The 25,853-nt window shown below is 44.4% G+C and overlaps 1 protein-coding gene across 5 annotated transcripts in view; it reads right to left on the bottom strand.

Annotated features, from left to right (window-relative positions):
- KIF26A (kinesin family member 26A) overlaps nucleotides 1-23,708 on the bottom strand; it is a 174,545-nt gene extending 150,837 nt beyond the window's left edge. For 4 of the 5 annotated variants that reach the window (XM_087952240.1, XM_087952242.1, XM_026670253.2 and 1 more), the window contains exons 1-2: nucleotides 9,529-9,879; nucleotides 9,105-9,371 (exon numbers count right to left, since the gene is read on the bottom strand). In XM_087952240.1, the coding sequence (XP_087808366.1) occupies nucleotides 9,105-9,371; nucleotides 9,529-9,546 (285 nt within the window). In that variant the 5' untranslated portion in view covers nucleotides 9,547-9,879. Of the gene's footprint in view, nucleotides 1-9,104; nucleotides 9,372-9,528; nucleotides 9,880-22,666 lie in introns of those variants that run through there. The other variant, XM_087952243.1, reaches the window with a different exon arrangement.
- Nucleotides 23,709-25,853: the final 2,145 nt, after the last annotated feature.

Raw genomic sequence — 25,853 nt, 5'->3', positions numbered from 1 at the left:
TCTCCAAACTGCTTAGAATGTTAACAATCGGTTCTAGCAAATAGGTGCGAACTGGTAGAATCCCACCCCTGACCATGGCGTGCCTTGAGTAATGGTAGGGCAAAGTGGCCATCTCAATCTTTCACCCCAATTTTTTATTTCATATTTTTAGAACTTATGTATGGATAATAATATCATATAATGATTCACAGTAAGTATAAAAACAGAAGTACCCTTCCTCCCACCAGGCATCAGATCAAACAACTTCCAAGCTCAACTCCCATCCTAGCCCAATGCTTGGGGGAACAGCCTGGTTGGTCCTCATAGCCCTCCAGAAGGTTAAAAGATCCTTCAGATCTCAGTGGGAGATCGTTCAAAAGGGCCAAATTGGCCATTCAGAAGATGTGCCTCTAAATGTGCCTATTGCACATTTAAGGGAGGAACCTGGAGAGCACCCACCCTGTTTAATCTAGTAGGATGGACAGATATTTTCAGGGAGAGGCAATCCCAGAAATAACCTGTGTCTGTCTGTGTCATGGAGGATCTTCAACAAGTACCTTATATTAGGCATTTAGAAAGCAACCAAGAGCCAATTCAGCTCACACAGCGGTGGTATTACTCAGGTAAACCAGGGGATAGCTGAAATTGCACATCCCCCTGCATTCTGGACCAGTTGCAACTTTCAGGTAGTCTTTAAGGATAGCCCAAATAGGCAGCTTACCAATAATCCAAACAGGGACTGAAGTATGAGTGATGTGAACAAAGCTTCCCAGTCCAGAATGGGCACAATTGGCATACACAATGGATTTATGCAAAGGCCCCCCTGGCTACAGCTGCTGTCTGCTCTTCCAGCAGGAGCTGCAAGTCCAGGCAACAAATTGCATATTATATCTATCAGGGGGAGTTTCCTCATCCATGCTAGCCTTGCCCACTATGATGGCCCCGTGATGTCACCAGACATGCCTCCCAGCCCCTAGTGATGAATAAAACAAAAACAACATCAGAAATTACCCACTTCTGCTATATGGGTTAACTTGAGAGAAGAACATCCTGCTGCATCTACTGTTTGGGGCTTTTTTCAGCAAACATGCAGATAATTGCTGTATTTTTAAACACACTGACTAGAAAGCAAAACCCAATGATATCAGTTGGACTTGGAATTAAGGAAGAATGGCTAGAACTATTCTGCCAAGTTACATAAGAAATGCTTACTTCCTGCCTCTGGAAAATCAACACACTGACCCATACAGTATTCCAAATATTCAGATGTTAATACTTTCCACTCTAACATCACTACAATGACCATTTTCCAATACAAAAAAGCCTACACACTTGGAGCACAGCCCAGATTTCTACTTAAAACTGCTTTTAGGACAAAAGAAACAGTACTGGCAATCTTGATGCTTCTTAGCATTCTGGTACATTTATAAAACTGGAATGGAGCAAGTCCATTTTGCAGGCTATTGTGAAACTGTGGAAAACATATGTATTTAATAACTGATTTCTTTCCATTCTCCATTTCCATCCACTATCACTCTGCTATATTTTACTACCCCTTCGGCCAGCGTGTTTCCTTTAATATTACCAGTGATCCATTTGTTTCATTAAATCACATTTTTGTCAATATGAAATACAGGTGCAAGGAGACCAATCTGTGTCAAGAATACAACACAAGGAACAACTTATTGTTTAAAAATTCCTAAGTGATGCTTCTGCAGTTACTGCAGAATAAAAGAAGTAATAGTTAATACTTCTATATATTAAGCAGAGATGGCCAACTTCTAGGTTTGGGTGGTGCTTTTGTTTTGCTTCATCCAGCCCTTGAAGGTCATGGTTGTTGACACCACAGTACCATCTGAGATGGCAAGACTAACCACATTGTGGCCTACAGGTGCTCCTGCAATAGCAATAGCACCTAAACTTATATACCACTTCACAGTGCTTTCCAGCCCTCTCTAAGTCAGCATATTGTCAGCAATCTGGGTCTTCATTTTACCGACCTTGGAAGGATGGAAGGCTGAGTCAATCTTGAGCCAGTGAAACTCGAACTGCCAAACTACAGGCAACCGGCAGTCAGCAGAAATAGCCTGCAGTACTGCATTCTATCCACTACACCACCACCACGGCTCATGTTCCCTTAACCATAATCACTGAAAATTGACAAGACAATTCCCTGTCATTTTAAGGGGGAAAATATCTACTGAAAATATGCATAAAGTTATTTAAGGCAGGGGGTAGGAAGAAAAATGGGGGGGTTTGCAGCAAAAGCTGGGAATAGCAATAGACTTATGTACCATTCCACAGTGCTTTGTAGCACTCTCTGAGTGGTTTACAGAGTCAGCATATTTCCTCCAACAATCTGAATCCTCATTTTACTGATCTTGGAAGGATGGAAGGCTGAGTCAACCTTCAGCCGTTCAGGATTGAGGGAATCAAACTGCTGGCAATGTGAGCAGAGTTAGGCTGCAATACTGCATTCTAACCACTGCACAGGAGTGGGCAAAGATTGTCAAGTGATGAGCCTCTCTGAGAAACAGGATGCTGAGCAAGGCAGGCCTGTAGTCTGATCCAGACTAGAGTCTTGTGTTTCTGGAAATATTTTGGGGGCACTGAGAAGCCCATCCAAGGCTGTCCTGGCAACAATTAAGTTATTACTTTCCTTAGCATACCCTTAAAAGAAGAAAGGCAGGGCGAATAGGTCTAATTTCTTCATCCTCAAGAATTTATCACAGAGGGTTCCTCAGAATTTGGTACAAATGAGACCACACAAACAGACCAGAGGAGAGAATTCCCTCATCTGATCTCCTAAATAAGAACCATTGGCTGGCAAACTCTTCACTGTTGTCTTTACTACCTATGACAAAACCTTGTTTGTAGAAAAAAACCCACAACATGGAAATAAAAGCTACAATCACCCCTATCCAGAGCAAGGATCAAGCTTAAGCAGGATTATGTGTTCCTTGCAAGTCATTATACTCTGCAAGTAAACAATGGAAAATTAACTTTCCATTCTCTGCTAAGTGGACAATCAGAAGTCTAACTATTTTGCAGTTGATTTTTTTTTTCATTTCACATTAAGGGAACAAAAAAGGACTGATCTAAACAAACCAGCAGAAAAAGACTTCTTATCTTCCTGCTCCACTTCCCCGCTATTCACAGGCTTTGCATCAAACTTTGAAACATGGCAACTTGATCTCTACAACCCGATATTATTTTAGCAAAGCCACTCCTCAAAGCAATTTATATTTAGAATCTATGGGAAATTAAATTGTTCATAAAAGGAACTCTTGAAGGACAATGGAAGAGTGACTTCCTCTGCAGGACCTCCTTTCTCTCCCCTCTTATTATTGCAAGTCACCAGAGAAATATTGTTTGGAAAACAATACATTATTTCCAACCTGATTTTAAAAAATTATTGTTAGTAAGACAAAAAAAAGCTCCAAAATTTCTCATAAGTTTTATAAATGGTTTGTAAATAATTGGCTACAAATTTTCATTCTATTTCTTCCTAATATAAAGACAAATCAAAGGTAATCCAATTACTACCTTGTTCATGCCCCAATGTGTACTCAGCTCAGGAATAGTGCATACTTACAAAGTGCAATGTGCAATGTTGCCAATGACTGTAACACAAGTCTACTTTTTCCAATCAGATGCCTTCCAAAGGCTTTGGGAAAGCCCCAAGTCCCCAGACAGTACAACTGATGGCCTAACAAATCTGAAGGATGCTAGGCTGGAGAAGGACAACTTGTCAAACTCAGAAAGCATTGAGGATCTTAATGGCAGATACAATATCTGTAACACACCATCCTTGATGGCGGCTGCATCATATCATTTTGTACAAGGTGTACTTTAGAACTTGCATTGCTGTATCTGGTGCAAATATATGTGATGTCATCTTCAACACAACATACATACCATAATTTGGTCCAGCCTGGTAAACATCCATGAATAACAGAAGGATCTGATAACTGTAATGATATATATATATTCAGATATTCTGGTCTATTGCTACACAAATCAGCAAAAATCTAACTGTTTTGAATGAAGCATGTACAGAAATTGATTTAGTTAAGGAAAAAAATCAAATACAACAGGTATTTGGCATTATGTGAATGATATTCAATGCTATTAACATTAATTTTGGATCAATACCTATTTAATTAGAGAGCACAAGAGAAGTTCTGGTTATCTAGAGAGGGATTGTCTTGCAGATGACACATGGCATGTGCACATTTCATAGAACAGGGCTAGCCTAGAGATGTGACATTGGACCAGGGGCACAACTTCCTTCAGCTTTATCAGATAAGTGTTACAGCTGAACATGCAGAGCTCCAGACAACTTGTTTTACCAAATAATTAAATACATACCACAAAAAGTTACAATTTGGCAGATATTTGTTTACAAAATCCACTTTCCTTTGACAGATGTGGTCATTTTCCCTACCCTGTTCAGCATCTACATGAAACCATTGAGAAAAGTCATCCACCAGGTAAAGTATGCTGAAAATACTCCATGATATACAGCAAGTCTTCATACTTGGCAAGTTTAAGACTTGTGGACTTCAACTCCCGGAATTCCTGAGCTAACATGACTGGAAGAGGAATTCCGGGAGTTGAAGTCCACAAGTCTTAAAGCTGTCAAGTTTGAAGACCCCTGATATACAGTAACTTTATCCCAGGTCTAGTGAGGGAGGAGATGGAAATCATGACCCAGCATCTGGAGGCTATGTGGATCTTGATAGGAAAAAGTAGTTTCGGGTCATTGTTGATTCAGAGGCTAACTGATTGCCAGGACTATGACATCTGCAGCTTTTGACAGGATTGTGTTCCCTCAGAAAGAGCAGTATAATTATCTGGGAGTCCTCCAAAACTCTCAGCTCCTTCCCAAAGAGCAGGTGGAGACTATGGCTAGAAGGGCTTTTGTGGAGCTTCAACTGGTGTGACTAGCTGCAGCTTTATCTGGGACAGGATGCACTGAATGTCACTCATGTCCCTGCCATCTCTCAATTAGATTAATTCATTCTCTACAGGATTGCTCTTGAAGACCACTTGGAAAATTCAGCTAGCTCAGAACACAGCAGCATGGGACCTTAGCAATCAGCAACAGTACTAACTTGTTGCACCCCTACTGCACGAACTGCACTGATTACCAGTAGGTTCCCAAACACAATTCAAGATGCTTCATGTAAAGCCCTTTAAGTCTCAGGCCTTTCCTCTGTAGTATCTACTCATCCTATAGGGAATGCTACTCAAGGGTCTTCATCTACCAGAAAGTACAATGTGAGGGAGCCCAATAGTGAGTCTTCTGCATAACAATTCCCTCCTCTGGAACAGTTTGCCTCCTGAAGCACAGATGATCCCCACCCCATGGCCAGAAATACATGAAGGCACAGCTTTTCCAGAGACCCTTTGGGGATTAACTAAACCCAATGGTGCCATGTTCCATAAATTTAATCTTTAACCTTTAGTATTAATTTATTCGAGCCATGAACTGGAACTGCTATTTCAATTCATTCTTAATCTGATTTCGTATTATGTTTTTATTAGGCAAGCTCTGTAAGCCACCTAGAGTCTAGTTGGTTTCAGGCAACAGAAAAAAAATCCACAAAGTAATAAAAGATAGAAGGCATCCTGATTATCTCAATGATTTTTACTTTGCACATAAAACTTTTAAAAGTGAGGACAATTTAATGAAACTTTGTTGTAAGTAGAATTGATATGGTTATCAGATTGGCCTCCATAAGAAATATCACCATTTCTGAGGTGGCAATGGAGCACTGAAAGAGTTGGAAAGACAGATATCTCATTATAGAGGAATTCCCATCAAACATCTGGACTTTTAGTAAATATGGAAGAAATTGGATCATTATTGCTTTACACACCTATTATCTGGTTGCACCTTCCAGTTGGCTGCATGTTTGACACTAGTGAGAAAGAGGCTGTATATCAGTGCCTTAAACAATGAGAAGGAGAATTTAGAAATAGATAGGTGATATCACTTCAGGCTATAAATGATGAACACCCTCTGGAATGATTCCATGATTATTTTCCAGGGGGTCATCAAAAACAGTACCTTATTTTTTTAATTTGACGCAAAACATCACATTCTACCACTAATCTAGAGCTAATTGAACATTAGTCCTATGACATGGAAAGAATTGTAGCATCTTCCCATACAACTGAGGCAATATTCAAAAGAATACGGGCATGGATAAGCCACAATGGCACCACATGACATTACTTGCCTGAATACTGCTGGTATCAAGATGCTATTTCAGCTCCCAAAGTTATATGATTGATGTTTAAAGATGAAGAGAACTCCAAAACTGGATGATCTCACCTTTTCTATTTTGGGGTCTCCTAAACAAATTGTCAATGTAGCTAATTTTCATACTTCTATGTTTGGAGGAAATAATACTGGTAAGTAAAGCAAACATATCAGTCTTCTCTACTACAGCCTTCTCAACACGACCTCCACTTCTTGGCAATCCCACCAACAGTAAAAACAACTTCCATTCTGTGCCATGTTTACCCAGGGCATTTATCTTCTGACATTTTCCCAAGGACAACTCTACAGCTCTTGGAGGCCAATGATGTTGAGAACTGTCACTGATCTAAATCCAGCTTCACTTGGCAAATTGAATCAGCATTTCTACTATTCTAATCTAATACTTTCACACCTTATGCCAGTTGCTCTTGGGAGAAAAACCATCTCATTCTTTGCAAAATTTACTTCCAATTAAATCTGCACAGAATCAAGTGGTCAATGCACTTCAATTCCATAAAATCAGAAGCCTGAATGTCTTCACATTACTTTCTGAAGCTTAAATTCTTCTACCAGTAATCACTAAGACAGAAAGTATAAGCATAGATACACAAACAACCACACAATCCATTATTAATTGCTTTCTTAAGTTTAGGTGTACATTTGCTAGACACTGAGTTCACACAAAAGAGTAAAATAAACTAAAATAGGAGTTAGTGGTTTAGCTGCTACTTCCAAAACTCATCTGATTAAATCACAATATTATATTCTTGGATGAAGTGAGCTATGTGAATGCAGAGATTCTGTCACATGGGAGTTTTCAAATTTGGCACCTTTAAGATTTGTGGACTTCAACTCCCAGAATTCCTCAGCCAACCAGTTTGTAGATCCCTGATCTAGGTTTAGGGTTAAGTGTGTTGCTCAATCCAACCAATAATTAAATATTGGTTAGCAATTCCTAGGATCAAACTAAACACTAAATCTGGTGAGTAAGTAAGGGCAAAATCTGTCCTCCTATCTCTAACAGATCCCCAAACAGAAATCTTTGTTAAAGCCAAGTCATGGGAGAATAGTGAATAGATCTCCTAAATCAAACATCAATTCATTGAAGTTTTTAACAGCACCAGATATTACTTGATTCCCTTAACCAGGGATGTCAACCTGGTGGCCCTTGGGCTGGATGTGTCACATACAGGCCACCCCCACCCCAGCACCACGAAGGCAAAAAACATTGTGATATGTCGCGATATGTCACGTGACATGATCGAGTTTGACACCCGTAGGTTAGACAGAATATGAACTCTTTACAGAAATGTTTGGTTCTGAAAGGATTTGATCAATTTCATCTGAGTTGTATGTGGGTCTACAACATGATGGGTTAGGTGCTGGGCTAGAAACCAAGAGGCTATGAATCCTAGTCCTTCCTTAGGCCTGCAAGTTGGTTAAGTGACTTTGAGCCAGTCATTCCCTCAGCTCAGCCCAAGCTACCTCGTAGGGTTGTTGTTGTGGGGAAGAACAGGGGGAAGGAGCTTTTTGTAGGTCACCTTGAGTTGTAGAAATAACAGCAGGATGCAAATCAAATAAGTTGAACAGGTACAAAAATAACATACATCAAAAGCAAAACTGATATGCAAACAGACTTTCCAAATACTGATTAAATGATCAGTATTTTCCTACATAACAGACATAAGTTACCTTCTAAGGATTAGAATTTACAGCCTGCAGACATGATGTGCATCAATTGCAGTGCACAGATGACATACCTACAGTTGGACAATGCCTCCCCAGAGCCTGGGAGCACAGATTCCATTGTCAATTCCTAGCAATGCATAACTAACACTGCATCAAGGACAAGGGTGTATATTCATGGTTATTCCTAGCATGAGTATATGATGCAGTCAGTTCCCCAGCAGTACCAAAAGTCTAAAAAGGAACAATGACAATATTCAACACACAGCAAAAGCACAACACTGCACTGTCACTGGTCTGAAGATACCGTACATACAAAATAATTAGCTTCCCCTTCAGAGAGAAAAAGCAGCTTCTAGAGGTCTAACATAACTTTTGGGGCTAAGTAATATGAGACTCTTGCAAACCGGTGCAAAGAATATCCACCAGGGATATAATAGACATCAGCGCTGACCTAGCCATGTCTGCAGATATTGACAAGGGCCAGATACTGCTTGGGGCAAGTGGGTGAGACAACACTGTGCACTGGACACAAATGTACACTGGAATGTAGGAACACAACAACATAAAAAAAACAGAGCAGGGGTCCTCCTTCACGAATTGCTAACCCAGTGAGAATGGCAATCCCCAAGTGAGCCACAGAATGCACATTTTCTCTCAGATGTCCACGCTTACAGGTTTTTCAGCTACCAAGGCAAACTACTGTGCAATCCTCCCCCCCCACACACACACTTTTTGTACTTGCCCGTGCAATCAGCAGCGCAATGCCCCAAGCGCAACACTCTGGAGAGAGGGAAAACCACGCAGTAGTGCGCAGGAATGTATGCAGCGGATGGGGCCGTTCCCCAGGCTACAGTAGGCTATAGTATTTTCCTGGGGAAAAGAGGGCTCTTGCCTTGTCGCCCGACCGAGGCTTCCAAAGCGAAGCAGCGTTAAAAGGACAGAAGACTAAGCAGAGCCATAGGTACACCGGTGGCATAACGCCACACAGAGTTCCAAGGATATACACCCCTCTCCTCCCTTGCAGTGTTCTGGGTGCCAAAAGTCAGGACGCGCGATCGCACTGGGCTTTGGATGTAAAAGCACCGGGGAAACACACACACACACACACACACAGACCACTCCGGGACCCTCCGTCCCCCTCAGCGCAAGCGTGGCGCAAACCTACCGGCGGGGCCGGGCAGCTGGAGCCTGAGGCCAGCTTCGCCGCCTGCCTCTTGAGTTCGGCCAGCTTGGCTTGGCAGCTTCTGCACCATTCCCCTTTGGCGGCTCCCTCGAAGTGGCTCAACTCGCCTGCCGAGGCGGCTCCGGCTCCCTCCGGAGCTGGGCGACTGCCGCATCGGTCTTCGGGGACGGCCGGCTGGAGGGGTCTCTTGCGCTGTGGGAACTCGAGGGAGAGCGGCGTGATTTCGCGCCGAGAGCCGCCTTCGGTTACCTGGAAGAGACAAACGGAGCCAAGATTAGGCGCTTTGGGACAAATCGGAGTGGGGGCGAGACAGAAAACTCCCCCCCTCACTCCCCTTCTCTGTGCTGCGCTCAGAGACCTCGAGATGAGGGAAGCCTCCGGGAGCTCCAAGCCCTTTTCCACTCACCCCCAGCACCGGCGGCATGTCAAATCCCAGCCTGGGGGGCTCCGGAAAGGAACAAACGGGTCTACCGGACTCCAGCCAAGCCGATCCGGAGCTGGCGGTAAACTATAATAGCGCCGGCAAAGGGAAGCCTCCCGGCTTTGATCTATCCAGCAAGCCCATCGCGAAGCGAGAAGCCCACGGCGGGACGCAGGAAACTTCCAGCCACGCACTCCTGCTGCTTCGGCAACCGAGCAAAGTCGTGGCGAAAGTCGGTCCCGCTCCGGCTCCCGCTGCTACATGATGCTGCCTCCCAGGTTGCGGAACAGGAAAAGTGGAAGATTTGCAAAGTTAAAAAGAAGAGAGAAGTCCCGGGCAGAGCCGTCGGGGAGGACAGGGCGGGAGGGGAGGGGAAGGGAGAGAAACTTGCTCGCAGTTCTCCGCCCACCCCGGCGCGGAAAGGAGGCTGAGCGAGAGAGCACGTGGAAAGGAGGGGAGGGGAGAGGAAGCCCCCTTTGGCAGCTGCAGTGTTTTCCCTCTGGGATTCCAGACGCGAGGTGGTCTCGGCTGAGGTACGAGCAGAGCTGGTTGATTTAAGTTGCATTTTTGGTCCTGGGTCTGCTTTTAAAATCAGAATGGAGGAAGGAGAAAGGGGGGAGGGGAATGTATAGGCATGTTATGAATTAATGCTGCTTTTTCAAAAGCAATGCTGGGAATCTTTGCATCGTGTAAATTTGACACAGGATGAGTCCCAGTCCCACTGACCAGAATCGGATTTATAGCTTTGCCTTAGATTTCCTTAGACAAATCAATCTCTTCCTCCCAAATCTAAGCCTTCCTTCCTGATTTTCAAGTCATTATCCTAACCAAAAGTACTTAAGGAATGATTTGTTGGCCTTGTCATCACCTGAATCACTTTGTAATCCAATCTACTGAAGTGTATATTGGCTGGGAAGCATTACCTTTGAATACCCAAACATCCCTCTCTCTCTCTCTCTCTCTCTCCCCTTCCTCTCCTCCCCTCTCCTTCTCCTTCTTGATTTGAATTAGGCAAGATGGATCTCTAGTTCAGAGACTTAATCTGGGCCCATGACTGTTACCAAAGTCCACCTTACAAAAGACTCAGTGATATTCCCTCCTTTCTTCCAAGCCTTGTCTTCACTAACTCCATGGCTCTGGAGAAGGACCTTTAAAAATATTAGAGACTTTTGCATTAGATGATGAAACAGTGAAGAAAAAAATGTAAACGCATAGGATCACTTCTTGATCCTAAAAATATGGAACCTCTTTGCCACCAATTACTTCAGATTCAGCTACTATCACTTTTCTAAGTCATTCAGCTCCAGAAAAAAAAAAAAAACCCAGTCATTGACAGTTCCCCAACCTGGATATAAAGTAGAATATCTTATATTACCAAAAAAACTGAAGGGAAATGACAAAGAAGCTTTATTAATATTTAATCAATTTATTAGCCGCATCGGTTGCCAAAGCAGCTTTAGGCAGTATACAAAGATAAAATAATTATTTAAAACAAGGTGTCTGAGACAAAAATGGCAAGAATTCCAAAGAAGCAATTGGAAAGATGGGGTCCAAAAGGGCATCCAGATGACAGACATGATGGGTTTTTAGGTAACTGGATGAAACTGGGTTGGAACAAGTGCTGTAAAATGAGGAGCTCAACTTTAGTTTCTCTTTGTTTTGTGTTGATCCCTGGTTACTAAGTTGGAACAATTTTGAAAATTGGGTAAGATGTAGAGGTTTATTTTCTTCAACACCAGCATTCAGAGACAGCTAGTGAAATTAATTGGCAGTGGATGTAAAAGAGACAAGGAAAAGTACTTTTTCACACTTGGTTCCTAAAGGGAATTTGCTGCCAGAAAATGTGGTGATAACTACCAGCTTAGTTGATTTCAAGGGGGGATTTAAAAGTAGGATTAAACATTCATAGACAAATGAAATAGAAGTCAGGCCTATCAACACCTATTATCCCAGAGAGAGCTAAAAGGAATGTCCACATTCCAAAGCCGAATAGGCTGGTAGGAAAACACTGATACTTCTTTTGTGGGCTCCTTAAAATCATCTGACTGATAGTCTTAGTAATAGGATACTGGATTAAATGGAGCCTTGTTCAAATGATGCCGGATTTCTATCCTTTCTCTACAAAGCCATGCCTGTGACACAAAATTGTATACTCTTTTGCTCCAGTTTAATTCATCTAGAATAACAACCACACCCTGCTTGTTATGTATTACTCTAAACTGACAGGTGTCTTTACCAAACTCTACCTATTCTGATTAGGGCAACCTGTTATAGCTTCTTACTTGCATGGCAGTATTAAATAAGAATCTGTTTGGTGTAGTTGTTGGAGACACTAAGCTAGAAACTGGGAAACTGTAAAAACCATTTGGATGACCTTGGGCCAGGGATTCTCTCTCAGCCCAAGGAAGGAGGAGGCAACAGCAAGCTACTTCTGAAAACCATGCCAAGAAACCTGCATGGACTTCTCCAGGTGTTCACCAGGAGTCAAGAATGATTCAAAGGCATACACATAAAAAGTGTTATATACTACACATTCAGAGGAACGCGGCTAAGACACTGAGCTTGCTGATCAGAAAGGTCGGCAGTTCGGCGGTTCGAATCCCTAGCACCGCATAACGGAGTGAGCTCCCGTTATTTGTCCCAACCTAGCAGTTAGAAAAGCATGTAAAAATGAAGTAGAAAAATAGAGACTACTTTGGTGGGAAGACAACAGCGTCCTGTGAACTTTCGATGTTTAGTCATGCCAGCCACGTGACCATGGAGATGTCTTCGGACAGCGCTGGCTCTTTGACTTTTTAATGGAGATGAGCCTAGAGCTGGAAACGACTAGCACGTATGTGCAAGGGAAACCTTTACCTTACTACACATACACAACATACATTTGGTGTTTAAACAACATATAATGTATGAATGGGAGGTGAGCATGGCCCCCTTATCAGAGAGTTGTAACTGGTTACAGTTGTCACTTCATGCATATTCTCTACCATTGGTAGCATTGGATCCTACCTTAATCCCATTTAATCCCAAGCAATGCCCTAGTAGAGGAAACATTTCATTCTTGCAATCCCAACAGAAAAATAGGAAAATCTCATGAGTCCTTTTAGGTTAATGGGATGGACTGAGTTTTTGGAGGGAACACAAATTATTTTAATGGCCTTTCTATTGCACTATTTTGTAGACTATTGTAGACTAAATCTGCAGCAACATTCTGAAATGTGCTCAAAATTTGCATTGGCTGCACTGGCAGCCAATACAGCTTTCAAATTGCCATCATAGTCAATCAATAATGTATACTAGAACCTCCCTTACCCTCCCTTGCCAGTCCTTGAATCTATTAGAGCACTGTTTCTCAACCTTAGCAACTTAAAAGTCCACACTTCAAGTTGCCAAGGTTGAGAAACACTTGTAAGGAGGCAGCAGAGTTGGTTAAAACAAGCAAGTTAAACAGCAACAAGTCCCTCTGAGGCTTGTTAAAGGGAAGTAAACCTACCCTTCCCCCTACCCCAATCTTATGCACACACCTATACAGGCAGTGGGTGAGAATTTGAAGTAAACACACAGAGCAGGGGTGTCAGTGACAGAAATGCATCTCGGCAGCGTCACATGACATATCAAGACTTTTTTCCCCTTTGCTACAGTGGGTGGGGATGGGGCCAGCACATGATGCATCCGGGCCACGGACCGCAAGTTTGACACCTACACAGAGGATTGGATTGTTTGGCCAATTCACACCTTTGCTAAGAGGAGGCTTTGCTTTGTAAAATGTAGGCTGGAATATAAGTGTGGTGATGGGATATAAGTGTGTATCACATTTTTTTAAGTGTTGGTCTTAATCATTAAAGCTCTGAAGTGTTTGTGGCTTGGGGCTAGTCATCTAAAGCAGAGTCCTGCAACTTGCAGGATCAACTCTGATTTTATCACAAATTTAAGAACCAATGGGAGCTCGCTCGTAATAGTGGATTAAATTTTGAAAGGGAAAGGTTTTTAGTCACTGCCATTCATATAGATAACTGGAGTCAACCACTCTTTTTTATGATTATAGATCACATTTTCTAATATGCTTTACTCTACCTTCTGTTGATCCTAAATGTCTTCACTCATATTACTCATATTACCTACCTTAATAATGCTGGAAGCATTATTTGTGTATCTCCTAGTAGAACTCTAACTAGATTTTCTCAATGGTGGTCCCTAAATTTTAGAGCTTTCTTTATAAATCCTGCGTTTAAGGTGTTTAAGGGAACCAAGAAGTTATTTATTTAATGCTGCTTTCTTCTAAAAAAAATGTGTGTAGCTGTGAAGTCGTTTTCAATATGTGTCTACTGTCTATGCATTCTTAGTTGTGTTGCAATCTGAAGTTATGCCCAGTGGCTCTGGAAGAAAATTATTCAAAACGAATAATATGAATAATAAGATAAATCTTTGGAAACTCACATATTATCTAGGTATTCTTTTCCTCAGAGAGCTAGGATTCACTGCAACTCCCTCTCAGTTTTACCAAGGATACCAAATTGGGTTTACTGCCTTGTCATCATGATCTTAATTCCAGATATGGGTCCGTAATTACTCAGTGACAGAAATGCAGTAATAAAAAGGTGGCCTTTATTAACATTGCCACATTTACTCAAAGGCATCTGAGATCACACCTGTAAATGCAGGTCCTTTTTCCATGTACAGTAGCTATGTAAAATGATTGGGAGTAGTAGGCTCAGTAAAATGTACTCTTCACAGGTTATAAAAAGCCCTTTCTTTTATTAGTACAGCATTTTTCAGAATCTGAACTTAAGATTTCAATCAGAAAGTCATGGCCACGATCTTGGTTTGAATTGAACTGCGTCATTTTTTTTCCTCGCTGTATTTTAACACATGCGCAGGAGCGCTGTTCTTACGAGTGAAAGGCCCAAGTCAGGGGTAACAATTCGATTTCACTGAGGGCCGCATCGGGGTTATGTTTGACCTAATGGGGCCAGGGTGGGTGTGGACAGCTCGACATCACTCATGTCGGGGGCACCTGCGGTGGCCCGAGCACTCTGCAAGTGAAAATGGGCTCCCGAGCTCCATTTTCAGCTGCAACCGCCTCCTGCAATCCTCTGCTAGCAAAAATGGAGCTCCATTTTTGCTGGCAGAGGCACTCTGGGCCAGTCCTTTGCTGTTTCCAGGACTGTCTCATGGGCCAGATCTAAGCAACACGCAGGCTGAATCCGGCCCCAGGGCCCCGAGTTTGATACCCCTGGCCTAAGCAACCCAAGCAGTTCTATGGATTTCCTGCCCTTTCAGGAACAGGTAGCAACTAGGGGTGTATCTTGGGTGCATTTCCAATAATATTCTCCCACACCGTATTTAAAATAAATATTAAAAAGCGAAATGCCCCCTCTTTCCATTTATATTTTTAAATAACCAGAAATTAGAAAGACTCTACGCTCCATTCAGTATGGGTGCTTGGTACCATTTCCCAAACTCATGCTTTTGTTTTGGGAAAATTATAAGCGATACCATAGACTTGAAATCTGCTCACCTTCTGTTGCACCGGACTGACTTTTTAAAGCACTTTGTCTTTTCCATTTTTTAAAAAAAAAATCCCTCTCCTTGACTTCCATTAGAACAAAGCAATGACTTCCAAAAACCTCTAGGATTCCTCACTGCGAAGACAGAAAGAATGGTCAAGCTTGTCAGAATGTCTCCTTTATTGATTAGTGTGGCTCATAGAAATTGGCACATCTTTCCAGGTTTGAGCTACCAGTCCTCTTGGTGACCACAAGGTAACAGCAGAGAGTTACAGGAAACCCTAACCCTGGATTTCTGTAGCCTAGACCCGGTTGCCTTTTATCCAAGGTCTCAATGAGAGGCCTTGCCTCTTTATTTACTATCTAAGCCCTCTGATTGGTGAAATTAGGGATTGCCCTGATCGCTTCTTAATGTAGAACTGTTACCTGAAAGGCTTAAGTTATTTTGCCCTTGATCCTTTGCCCTTGCCAGACACACCCATATTCCTGGGAACAGCAGTGGTCAATGTAGTTGCTTTCTCCATGCCTGATGCAATGCATGAGTTGAATGAGCTGCAGTTCCTCCCATTACAGGTGAGATGGATATAGAGCAGGGGTCTCCAAACTTGGCAACTTTAAGACTTGTGGACTTCAACTCCCAGAATTCCTCAGCCAGCATAGCTGGCTGAGGAATTCTGGGAGTTGAAGTCCACAAGCATAGCTGGCTGAGGAATTCTGGGAGTTGAAGTCCACAAGCATAGCTGGCTGAGGAATTCTGGGAGTTGAAGTCCACAAGCATAGCTGGCTGAGGAATTCTGGGAGTTGAAGTCCACAAGCATAGCTGGCTGAGGAATTCTGGGAGTTGAAGTTCATAAGCATAGCTGGCTGAGGAATTCTGGGAGTTGAAGTCCATAAGCATAGCTGGCTGAGGAATTCTGGGAGTTGAAGTCCACAAGTCTTAAAGTTGCCAAGTTTGGAGACCTCTAATATAGAGTGTGCCCTATCCTGTGTATGGTCAGTTCCCACAAGGAAGGTTGAACCCCAGCCGGAATGGCCTATGTGCCAGATGTATGTCTCTTTTAAACCCTCTGAATCATGTTAGAGGTTCTGTGGTATTTGTAAAACCTTGAAAGGGAATCCCAGAACTCAGAGTGAATTCCCAGACATTCTCTTTAAGCACAGGCCCCATTCCACAAACGCAAGGAGTCCATTTCGGATTAAAAGTCGTGTGTCCCCTCTTAGTTGCTTCCACGCTGGAGCTGCCCTCCGTGAATTTCAAGCAAAGATGTATTTAAACAGGCCAGTTGCTAGGCACAAGGCTCAGTCCCTCAAGGGAGGAGTCCCTTGAAATAAGAGATGGCCCAGGCATTTTTCACTGTCGCTTTTTTCTTCTTCTTTGCCTCTCCATTGTCACACAGTCTCTGCGAGAGCTGCCTCCTCCTCCTCTCATCCCCTAAGAGATGAATTGATGGAGATGATTTCTACAGAGGAACCCTGACCCGGCAGCTGGAGAAATTAGCATAAGGAACTAATTGCCTAGTCAGCTGCTATTTACTATGGAATACAATTACTGTGTTGTTTTAAATCCATCCTTGAGAGAGGAAACCTCCTCGTTTCTCTGTGTAAAGCAGGGATCCCCAACCTTTTTGATGCCGCGGCCCGGTACCGGCATCAGCTGGGCGCCACGGCCCGGTACCGGCATCAACTGGGCGCCGCCATCTTTTTGACGAAAAGATGAGGGCGCTAGCGCCCGGTGAGCTTTTGGGTAGAAATGGCTTTCTACCCGGAAAAGCTCACTGAGAAGCGCCGCCATCTCTTTTGATGAAAAATGCTTCCCGGTGAGCTTTCTACCCGGAAAAGCTCACCGGAAGCACTTTTTAACAAAAAGATGGCGGCGCCCAGCAACCAGCGGCCCGGTAAGAGTTGTTCCGCGGACCGGTATCGGTCTGCGGACCGGCGGTTGGGGACCCCTGGTGTAAAGCATCCAGCCTCCAGCAATGTACTGAGCCCAAGGTCTGTGATGTTTCACAAAGGTTCTTTGCACAGCAAGGGCCCACAGCCTTGTGGCTTCCTTGGGCTACTTCAGAGATTGAGGCACCAGAGGTGCCATACAACCCCCAAGAACAGGGACCCCCCAAACTTGGTAACTTGAAGACTTGTGGACTTCAACTCCCAGAATTCCTCAGCCAGCTGGCTGAAGAATTATGGGAGTTGAAGTCCACAAGTCTTTAAAGTTGCCAAATTTGGAGACCTCTGCCCAAGAACTTTGAGTGTACCTCAATATGTTTGAAAGGATTGTTAAATACAAGACTGGAGAGCAATCCAGCTTTGAATGTTAAATGTGGAATAGCATGAATTGTAGTGTTTAACATTTTAACATTGGGTGCTATCTAACAAAATGAAATTCATTGGTGAAAAAAGTAAAGTTCTACACCCAGAGGAGAAAAACCAAATGCACAGGTATACTATACAATACCTGTGCATTTGGTTTTTCTCATCTAAATGCAACACTTTACTTTTTAGTATAGGTAGTCACCTGGCTCAATAATAGTAACCGTGAGAGGGATCTTGGAGTCTTAGCAGCCAATCACTTAAGTATGAGGCAGCAGTGTGCTGCAGCTGCCAAAAAAAAGCCAACACAGTCCTAGTCTGTATTAATAGAGGGATAGAATCAAGATAAAATGAAGTGTTGATACCACTTTATAATGCCTTGGTAAGGCCACACTTGGAATACTGCATCCAGTATTTGGTCACCACAATGTGAAAAAGATGTAAACAATGTAAAAAAGACTCTAGAACAAGGGTCTTCAAACTTGGCAACTTTAAGACTTGTGGACTTCAACTCCCAGAATTCCTGAGCTAACATGACTGGAGGAGGAATTCTGGGAGTTGAAGTCCACAAGTCTTAAAGCTGTCAAGTTTGAAGACCCTTGTTCTAGAAAGAGTGCAGAGAAGAGCAACAAAGATGATTAGGGGACTGGAGGATAAAACATAAAGAACAGTTGCTGGAACTGGGTATGTCTAGTCTAACAAAGAGAAGGGCTAGGGATTACATAATTGTAGTCTTCCAGTATCTGAGGGGCTGCCACAAAGAAGAGGGGGTCAAGCTATTCTCCAAAGCACCTGAGGGCAGGACAAGAAGCAATAAATGGAAACTAATCAAGGAGAGAAGCAACTTAGAACTAAGGAGAAATTAGAACAATTAATCAGTGGAACAACTTGCCTCCAGAAGTTGTGAATGCTCCAATACTGGTGGTTTTCAAGAAGAGATTGGACAACCATTTGTCTGAAATGGTACAGGCTTTCCTGCCTGAGCAGGGGGGGTGGATTAGAAGACCTCCAAGGTCCCTTCCAACTCTGTTATTCTGTTATCAGAAAATTCACTCTTTCAAGTAGGACTAATATGCAGTTGGAAGTGGGGCTCCTGGTCTGGGAAAAGTTGTGTGCACAAGAAGTCCTTTTTTCCTTCTACTCTGGGTGAGACTACCCCAAGAGGATTGTATACAGTTCTGAACATCACATTCCCAGAAGGGACAGGTCAGAATAGGTGTGGAGGTACACAGGGACTTGGGGACAGGCCCTAGAAGGACATGCAACAGGAATGCACGCTGTGCTCAATCTAGATAAAAGAAAATTGGGGAGGAGAGACTGGGACATGATATCAGTCTTTAGATATATCAAAGGTACCCTAAGAGGATGAGAAGCAGCTCTTTCTATTACCTAGGAGGAGAAATAATGAATAAACCATGCAGTTCTCTATATTGTATTTAAATATAAGGAAAAACTTCCAATTAATTTGTAATAGATGATATCTGTGCTATACAACATTAGAAGAGGCCACACCTGGAATACTGTGTCCACTTTTTGTCACCACATGACAAAAAAAAGATTTTTAGTCTGGGAAAAGGGCAAAGATGATTATTAAAGGGCTGGAGAGAAAAACATATGAAGAACAGTTGCAGGGTTTGGCCAGAGAATGAAGGACTAGGGGTGACATGATAGCAGCATTCCAGTATTTAAGGGGCTGCCACAAAGAGGAAGGTGTCAGCTTATTTTCCAAAGCACCAGAAGGCAGGACAAGAAACAATGGGTGGAAACTAATCAAGGAGAAACAACCTGGAATTAAGGAGAAACATCATAACAGAACAATTAACCAGTGGAACAGCTTGCCTTCAGAAGTTGTAGGGGCTTCATCACTGGAGGTTTTTAGAAGAGACTGGACAGCCATTTGTCTAAAATGGTATAGGGTCTCCTGGTTGAACGAGGGGTTGGGCTAGAAGACCTCCAAGATCCCTTCCAGCTCTATTCTGATTGAATCTATCTACAGATGTTTTGAGTTCTCTGTTGTTTTTGAAGTATTTAAGAAGGGGATAAAGAGCCATCTATTGAAGATGGTTTAATTGATTTTCCTGCAGAGGATTGAACTACCGTGTTTCTCATATAATAAGGCCAGGTTGTGTTTTTTTTGAGCCCCGAAAAAATGGCTAGACCGTCTTTTCGGGGGTGACTTAATTCCGCCCCCCTTGCATCTTTGGACGGGCGGCGACGGCTTGGATGTTGACCTTGGCGTTGGTGGGGCACTTCATATCGGGGTCAATGCAGGCAGCACCATATCCGGGTGTGCAACAAAAGTACTTCCTAATGGCAAGCCCCCCCACCACCACCATTTCCCCCATTTCACATGCTTTAATATAGGCCTTAATTTGGGGGGAGGGGCTTAATTTCATTTCATGCCTCTAAAACATGCTGGGACTTCCTATTGGGGGAGGCCGTATTGTTGGAGAAAGAGGGTAGATCAGGGGTTGCCAAACTTTTGGACCTCAGGGATCACCAAACTCATAATTTTAAATCCCGTGGACCACTAATATGAATTTTGACTGACGGTGGCTTGCTGAGCAGCTCATCCCGGAGCAGCTGCTCCTCCACCCGGGTACACTGGCCTGCCATGGACTGGAGGAGCTGCTCCGGGATGACCAAAGGGCCAATCTTGTGATTACTGCAGCTCTGGAATATGGGACTGATTTTCCCGCCAACGTCAGCAAGCCACCCTGGGGCGGATTTCCCTTCCCCGCCGTTGGTCTTACCTTCCAGTTCCAGCTTGCGTGGCTCTACTCAAGGTAAGGTTTGTGCTTGGCTGAAGGGGAGGGGCCAGTGGGTAGGCAGGCCATGTGGGCGACGCAGCCTTGTGTTCCCACACAGCCTAGATTAATTGCTTTGGGGGGAACATTTCTCTATGGACCACCCAAATTTTCTCACGAACCACCAGTGGTCCCCGGCCCACTGGTTGGAGACCACTGAACTAGATTACCCTAATGGTGCCTTCCAACTGTACAATTCTACGATTCCATATCATACTTTTAAAGAGCATCTATTTGGCAAACATTTATCAGTTGGTGCCCAAGTTATACACCTAAATTGCAGGATGCCCAAAAAGAAAAAAACGTCTCGGTTGTGGGCATTTTTAAACATTTCTTCTTTTGAGTCATGGCGAGAATGGTTGCTCGTGGCTTCCTTGGTTGATGGCGATACAGGGGAGGAAGCCTTATAAATGCGTTAAAGAGACGCAACCGCCGAGCTAAGGTAAAAGGCGTATTAGAGAAATCAGACTAATGTCGGCGACTCTCCGGTCCCTGTAGCTACAGCGCCATCTGCCGGTCCCTTGTCGCTCTGCAATCGATCGTCAAAAGAAAATTAAGCCATCTGCGCTGGCAAAGAAGCGCGCGAAAGCCACGTTCTCCGAGCGCTTTTCATTCCCACGCTCCTCCTGCCAAACAACCTAGCCCTGAATACCCAGGATGACCTTCCTCTTTTCTTGCCCGCAATCATAAATGTATACCCAGAAACTTTGCAGGTAGTCCCTAAACTAGAATACATATATAGAGCTGGGGTCTTTTTATACATCTATTTCTAGACCTTCTCTTTATTGTTCTGAGATATGCACGCCGGTAATTGAAACCCACCGAGCCTCATCTTGCTAGCCGCCACCGCCCTGCCCAATGCTAACCCTATTTCATCAATTCCCCCTCCCCCATCGCTTTTCTGCACGAATGCCCGCATTCTGCACCATTCCCTCCCCGGTGCAAATGACAAGTTGTAAATGAAAAGGGGTGGCAGCTCCTGGGTTGACATCTAAGTTTAATCCGTCAAGGTGGAGACGCCCGAGGCCGCCTCCGCCTTCGCTCTCAGCCGCGGGGCTAGCGCGAGCACACACGCTCCCTCCCGCCTTCCCTTTCCAAGGTTTCGGATGTTTTCAAGCGCGAATCGCAGCTTTGCTTTCGCTCTACTTCCTCCGGCGCGCCACAGCCGCTCGCCCGCGCGCAACCCCCAGGCAAATCCCCGAAGGCAAAATGAGAAACTCCGAAGGGAATGCACAGTCCGTGACTCTTCGTCTCCTCCCCGTCCCTCTTTCTTCCCTGCCTCCAACCGACAGCTTTCCAGCCTCATCTCATCAGCCCACCCCTGAAGAAGCGACCGTCTCCCCCACCCCGCTGCGCGCCACCGCTGCTTTAGCCAAACGTGGCGCTTCGCATCCAATTTGCGAGCACAGCAGGAGAGGTTCGCGAGAGGCGCCAAGCCACGCTGTTGGCCTGAGGGAGGGGATACGGAGAGGAAGGAGGGGTGAAATCGGAAGGTACAACTCAGGATAGTCTCTTTTCAAATGCCTTGGATTCGGGGTCAAAAGTCTTCAAGAGCAATCTTGGAACATATTCAGCGTTGCCTTTCTTCCTCTCATCGGCACTGTTACCTACTAGGCAAGTTAAACCTACTAGAATAAAAGCGTAAATCTTAAATCTATAGCATTTCAGAAAATAATAACACAGTGGGAGGGGGCGAGATTCTTTCATATGCTGCTCTGTAAATTACTTCGCGTAAAGCAATGGCAAACGCGTGACTTTATATCGCTCCAAGGAGCAGAGGCGCGACGCAGCAGCTCGCCGGGTGCTAAATGAAACTTTCCATAGGGAACAGAGGGAGCCGGAAAAGAAATGATGGAGGAGCCATGGAAGCAACCCATTGTAGCATCCCGTGCCGTGCATAGCTTGGAGAGGGGGCGATTTCATTAGCATTGGTTTCACTCCCTCGTTCCTTCCCTCCCGCATCGCAGTTAACCTGGGAGGTGGACGGGGAAGACGCGCCTGGCACTCGCGCATAACAATAAAAGTGCCTGACTCCCAAGCCTCCCGCTGCTTCGGCAGCTCAGCAGATCTTCGCTAAACTTGCTTAAATATTTCATGTGTGGGAAACCTCCTTGGGCTCCAAGAAGTGGGGTGAGGAGAATAAGAATTGGGAGGGGAGGGGTGCTAGCGAAAGCCGTAGAGTCGCGCTTTGTTTTCCTGGGCGCATTCCAGGAGCTTTGGAAAACGAAGGGAAAGTCCACGTGGAAGATCAAGGTGAACAAAACTCATTTGGCGCTATCCGCGGTGCTGAAAGCGTTCGGTGGTAGCCTAAGAAACCTCGGGCGGTTCTAATCAAAAGTCCAGCGCCACGGCTTCAACTTTTTTCTTTCTAACTCTCCTTCCTTCCTTCGCTTATTTGCTACCATGGCTCTAAGTTTTTGCTCCATGTGTGGGCTGTCCGAAGCCGCGTGGCTGCTATACCCTCCCGCCTGTTGGAAGCTCCCCAGCCACACCTTCTCTTACCTTGCTTTTCCTCTTGAGAAGGTGGCTGGTAAACCCGAAGATGATCTCGGAATCCAAGCAGAGCGCTCCGATCTCCAACAAACTGGGAGGTTTCCTCGTAGCGCTGGAAGGCTCTGTTGTTTTTTGAAAAGCCATAGTTTTACGCTTGGGGGGAGAGAAGAAGTGAAGGGAGATAATTGACTTCCTTGGCTTCCTGAGCAATAACCAAAGAGTAGCGGGGGAGAGTCACTCCCTGGTGGTCTTTCTGCTGAGATGCTCTCCGTTGTATATGAGGATCCCAAGCCAAACCACCGATCTCTCTCTGCCTTGGATGAAAACCTCCTGTGGGAAGGGTAGGAGTGGCAGCAGTAGTAGCTCCTCTCACCGTCCCGTCCAGACTCTTGCCTCTCCCAGGTCGAATCCACCAGACAAGGAAAAGCCCCCTCTGCCATCAGCTAGCCGGGGCTGAGAAAGTGCGCTCCAAAGGCGCAGGATGGGAGCAAATCACCCCGTTGCCTACCTTGCCTTCCTCACACTCCGGCAGGTTGGGACCGGTGATGATAACTCAGAAGCTTGATCGAGATTGGCAGACTGAAGGTGTGTTCCGAGTGGAAGAGCTCGAGGAAACAAAGAAAGCACTTTCCAAATCTGGGGAGAGCGCAGAACCGGGAAACGAGTGGCTGCCTTAGGTGAGCTCTCGCTCTCCAGAGCAAGTGCGCAGCCCATCCATCCAGGCTAGCTGGCTTTGGCCACCACCGCTGGCCCTCCTTCTTTCCCTTGGAGTCGCTGTCCAGCAGCTGATCAGCCTCGCTGAGCGCACCCTGGAGGCTGGCGCAGGGAGGAGGCAAGAGCGGCGGCAGCAGCAACAGCAACAGCCACCCAAGCCATGCTTACTCAGAGCCACGGAGCAGCAAAGTTGCTTGCCTGCTGGCCAGGCTTGAGCATCGGCTGACGGCACTTCCCCTTGCGCTGCCTGTGTGACCCAGAGGAAAGATGCGTCACTGCCAGAGCCAACCTGGCTCTGAGACACTATGGGGCCTCGCTCAAGAGCCTCGTCCCTGCCAGCAGATGCCTCAGGGCTGGGGGGAAGAGACAGCAGCTCCCTCCTTTCCTTAACCCCCCCCCCCTACTCACTCCAAGCGCAGCTGTCTATGGTGACATCAGCTCAGAGTGACAGACAAGCAGTGCTTACGGTGCACTGAAGGGGAAGAGCAGGATCAATAGCTTCCAAGGATGGGAAGGGAAGGGAAGGGAAGGGGGAACTGAGAAAGAGAACCCCCTCTTCAATACCCCTCATCCTAACCCCCACCCCCCATTTCAGGGTGCATTGTGAAAGTGAGTGGAATAAACTACTCCTGGAAGAATGAGGTGGGGAACTGCCCCGTTAATCCTAAATTGGTGGTTCCTTACACTTAAAGGAGGGGGGAAGAGTGGTCCTTTCTTTACCTTTCTCAGACATTGAGCTCTTCTCCCTTGGACTCAACTCCCACCACACCCAACTATTTGAATTGAAGGCTTTTTAGACAGAGAAGGTACCACCATTCCTTGGATTGTACAGTGACTTTTTTGTGCAAGTTCACACGTGGATGTTTCTTCATCAATTACCATCAAAGGAGAACTTCAAGGCATGAATGAAATACTTCAAGAGCAAATACCCCAAGGAGGATTCCTACTATTTGTCAAACATGATGGTTTTCAATACAGACATCCTTTGTGGAAGAATGGAATTATATACGTGTATATATGAATTAGACGGTTGTTCTAGGAAAAGGATAAAGAAACTTTTAGTTGGGAAGGGACTTGCTCAATATTTTTTGTGGGAATTTAAGAACATCAAGTGGGTGAGTGTACATCACATATTTGAGCACAGCTGAGTTTGGGTATGAATGGTGGTATATTCCCTTTGTTTCTGAACTGTGATATGCCTGTATCTAATATTATATTCAACACTATAGTACATGGGTTCTCTTTTCACTGCATGTACAAAAACCACATCTTGCAGCAACATAATTTTGCTCCATAAATTTGCTCCTATTTCCTGCCCTCTACACTTGACATCGGAGGCAACCACATCATTTTGCCTACTGATGGACTAACATGTATTCACACCTGCATCTGGAAATCTTTGGGGATCTCTGTCTCTACCCATACATCTTCACAAGTGGAAATGACAGGTTGTAATGGCACTAGCAACAAAATCCATAATAGTGCACATTTGAGTCAAAGCAATAAACTAACCCTAGTTCAACTGCTGTCTTTGCAAGACTTGATCCACACAACATTAGACTAGGCTAAAACGGGATGGGGGAGATTTATGGTACGAGAATCACCAGAAGGAATCCAGCTCCTGTCCTAGTATACAGTGGGAATCAAACCATCGCATGAAGCTAATTTTGCACACAGCATTTTATTTGAACACAAGAATTATATTTAATTAACTTGGTTTAAGGTTTAGTGTACGATGCAAACACAGCACCTAAATGTCCCAAATGTACTATTCAAAAGGCAACTGGACTTACTTGGTTTCTCTTTCCTTGAAAACATTTTGCTTCTTATCCAAGAAGCTTCTTCAGTTCTGGGTGAATGATGAGGAATTCTTTGCAGACATCTGGTCATTAGCACTCTGAAGGTTGGTCATTAGTTCTCTGAAGACTAGCTCTCTAATGACCAGATGAGTGCAAATACTGTAAATCCTTCCATTCTTCACCATTCGCCCAGAACTGAAGAAGCTTCTTGGATAAGAAGCAAAATGTTTTCAAGGAAAAAACCAAGAAAAGTCCAGCTTCCTTTTAAATAGCACCTTTGAAGCAACTATGATCTGCCGATTGAGACTCTCCTTACCTTTCAGCCCCTAAAGGTCTTTTACTCATCTGTTTGCTAGATTGATACATAGCATAAGCATAGACAAAATGTTATTACATTTTCCAAGTTTGCAGGGATCACATCAATGGTCCTGAGGCATATCTTGTGCATAACATTACTCCCAATTTTGACTTGTCCTCAATGCATTTTCAATCCTTTAGTACTTAAGAAAATGCGATATTAGTGAGTGTCGGGAATAAATCTTTTGGTATAAAAACTGTGGTTTATTTAGTTATTAAACAAATTTATGTGGCTGCCCAATTCACACATGGTGACTTTGGGTGGCTTACAACATTAAAAATCCACTGCATGAAGCTCATACATCCTCCCTACTCATCCCTGGAGG

Source organism: Notechis scutatus, chromosome 1 (genome assembly GCF_049901735.1).
Source record: "Notechis scutatus isolate UNSWTSFEM ecotype Mainland chromosome 1, rNotScu1.2, whole genome shotgun sequence".
Lineage (NCBI taxonomy): Eukaryota > Metazoa > Chordata > Lepidosauria > Squamata > Elapidae > Notechis > Notechis scutatus.
The sequence above is the reverse complement of the archived record's forward strand: the minus strand, read 5'-3'. Positions and strand labels throughout refer to the sequence as shown.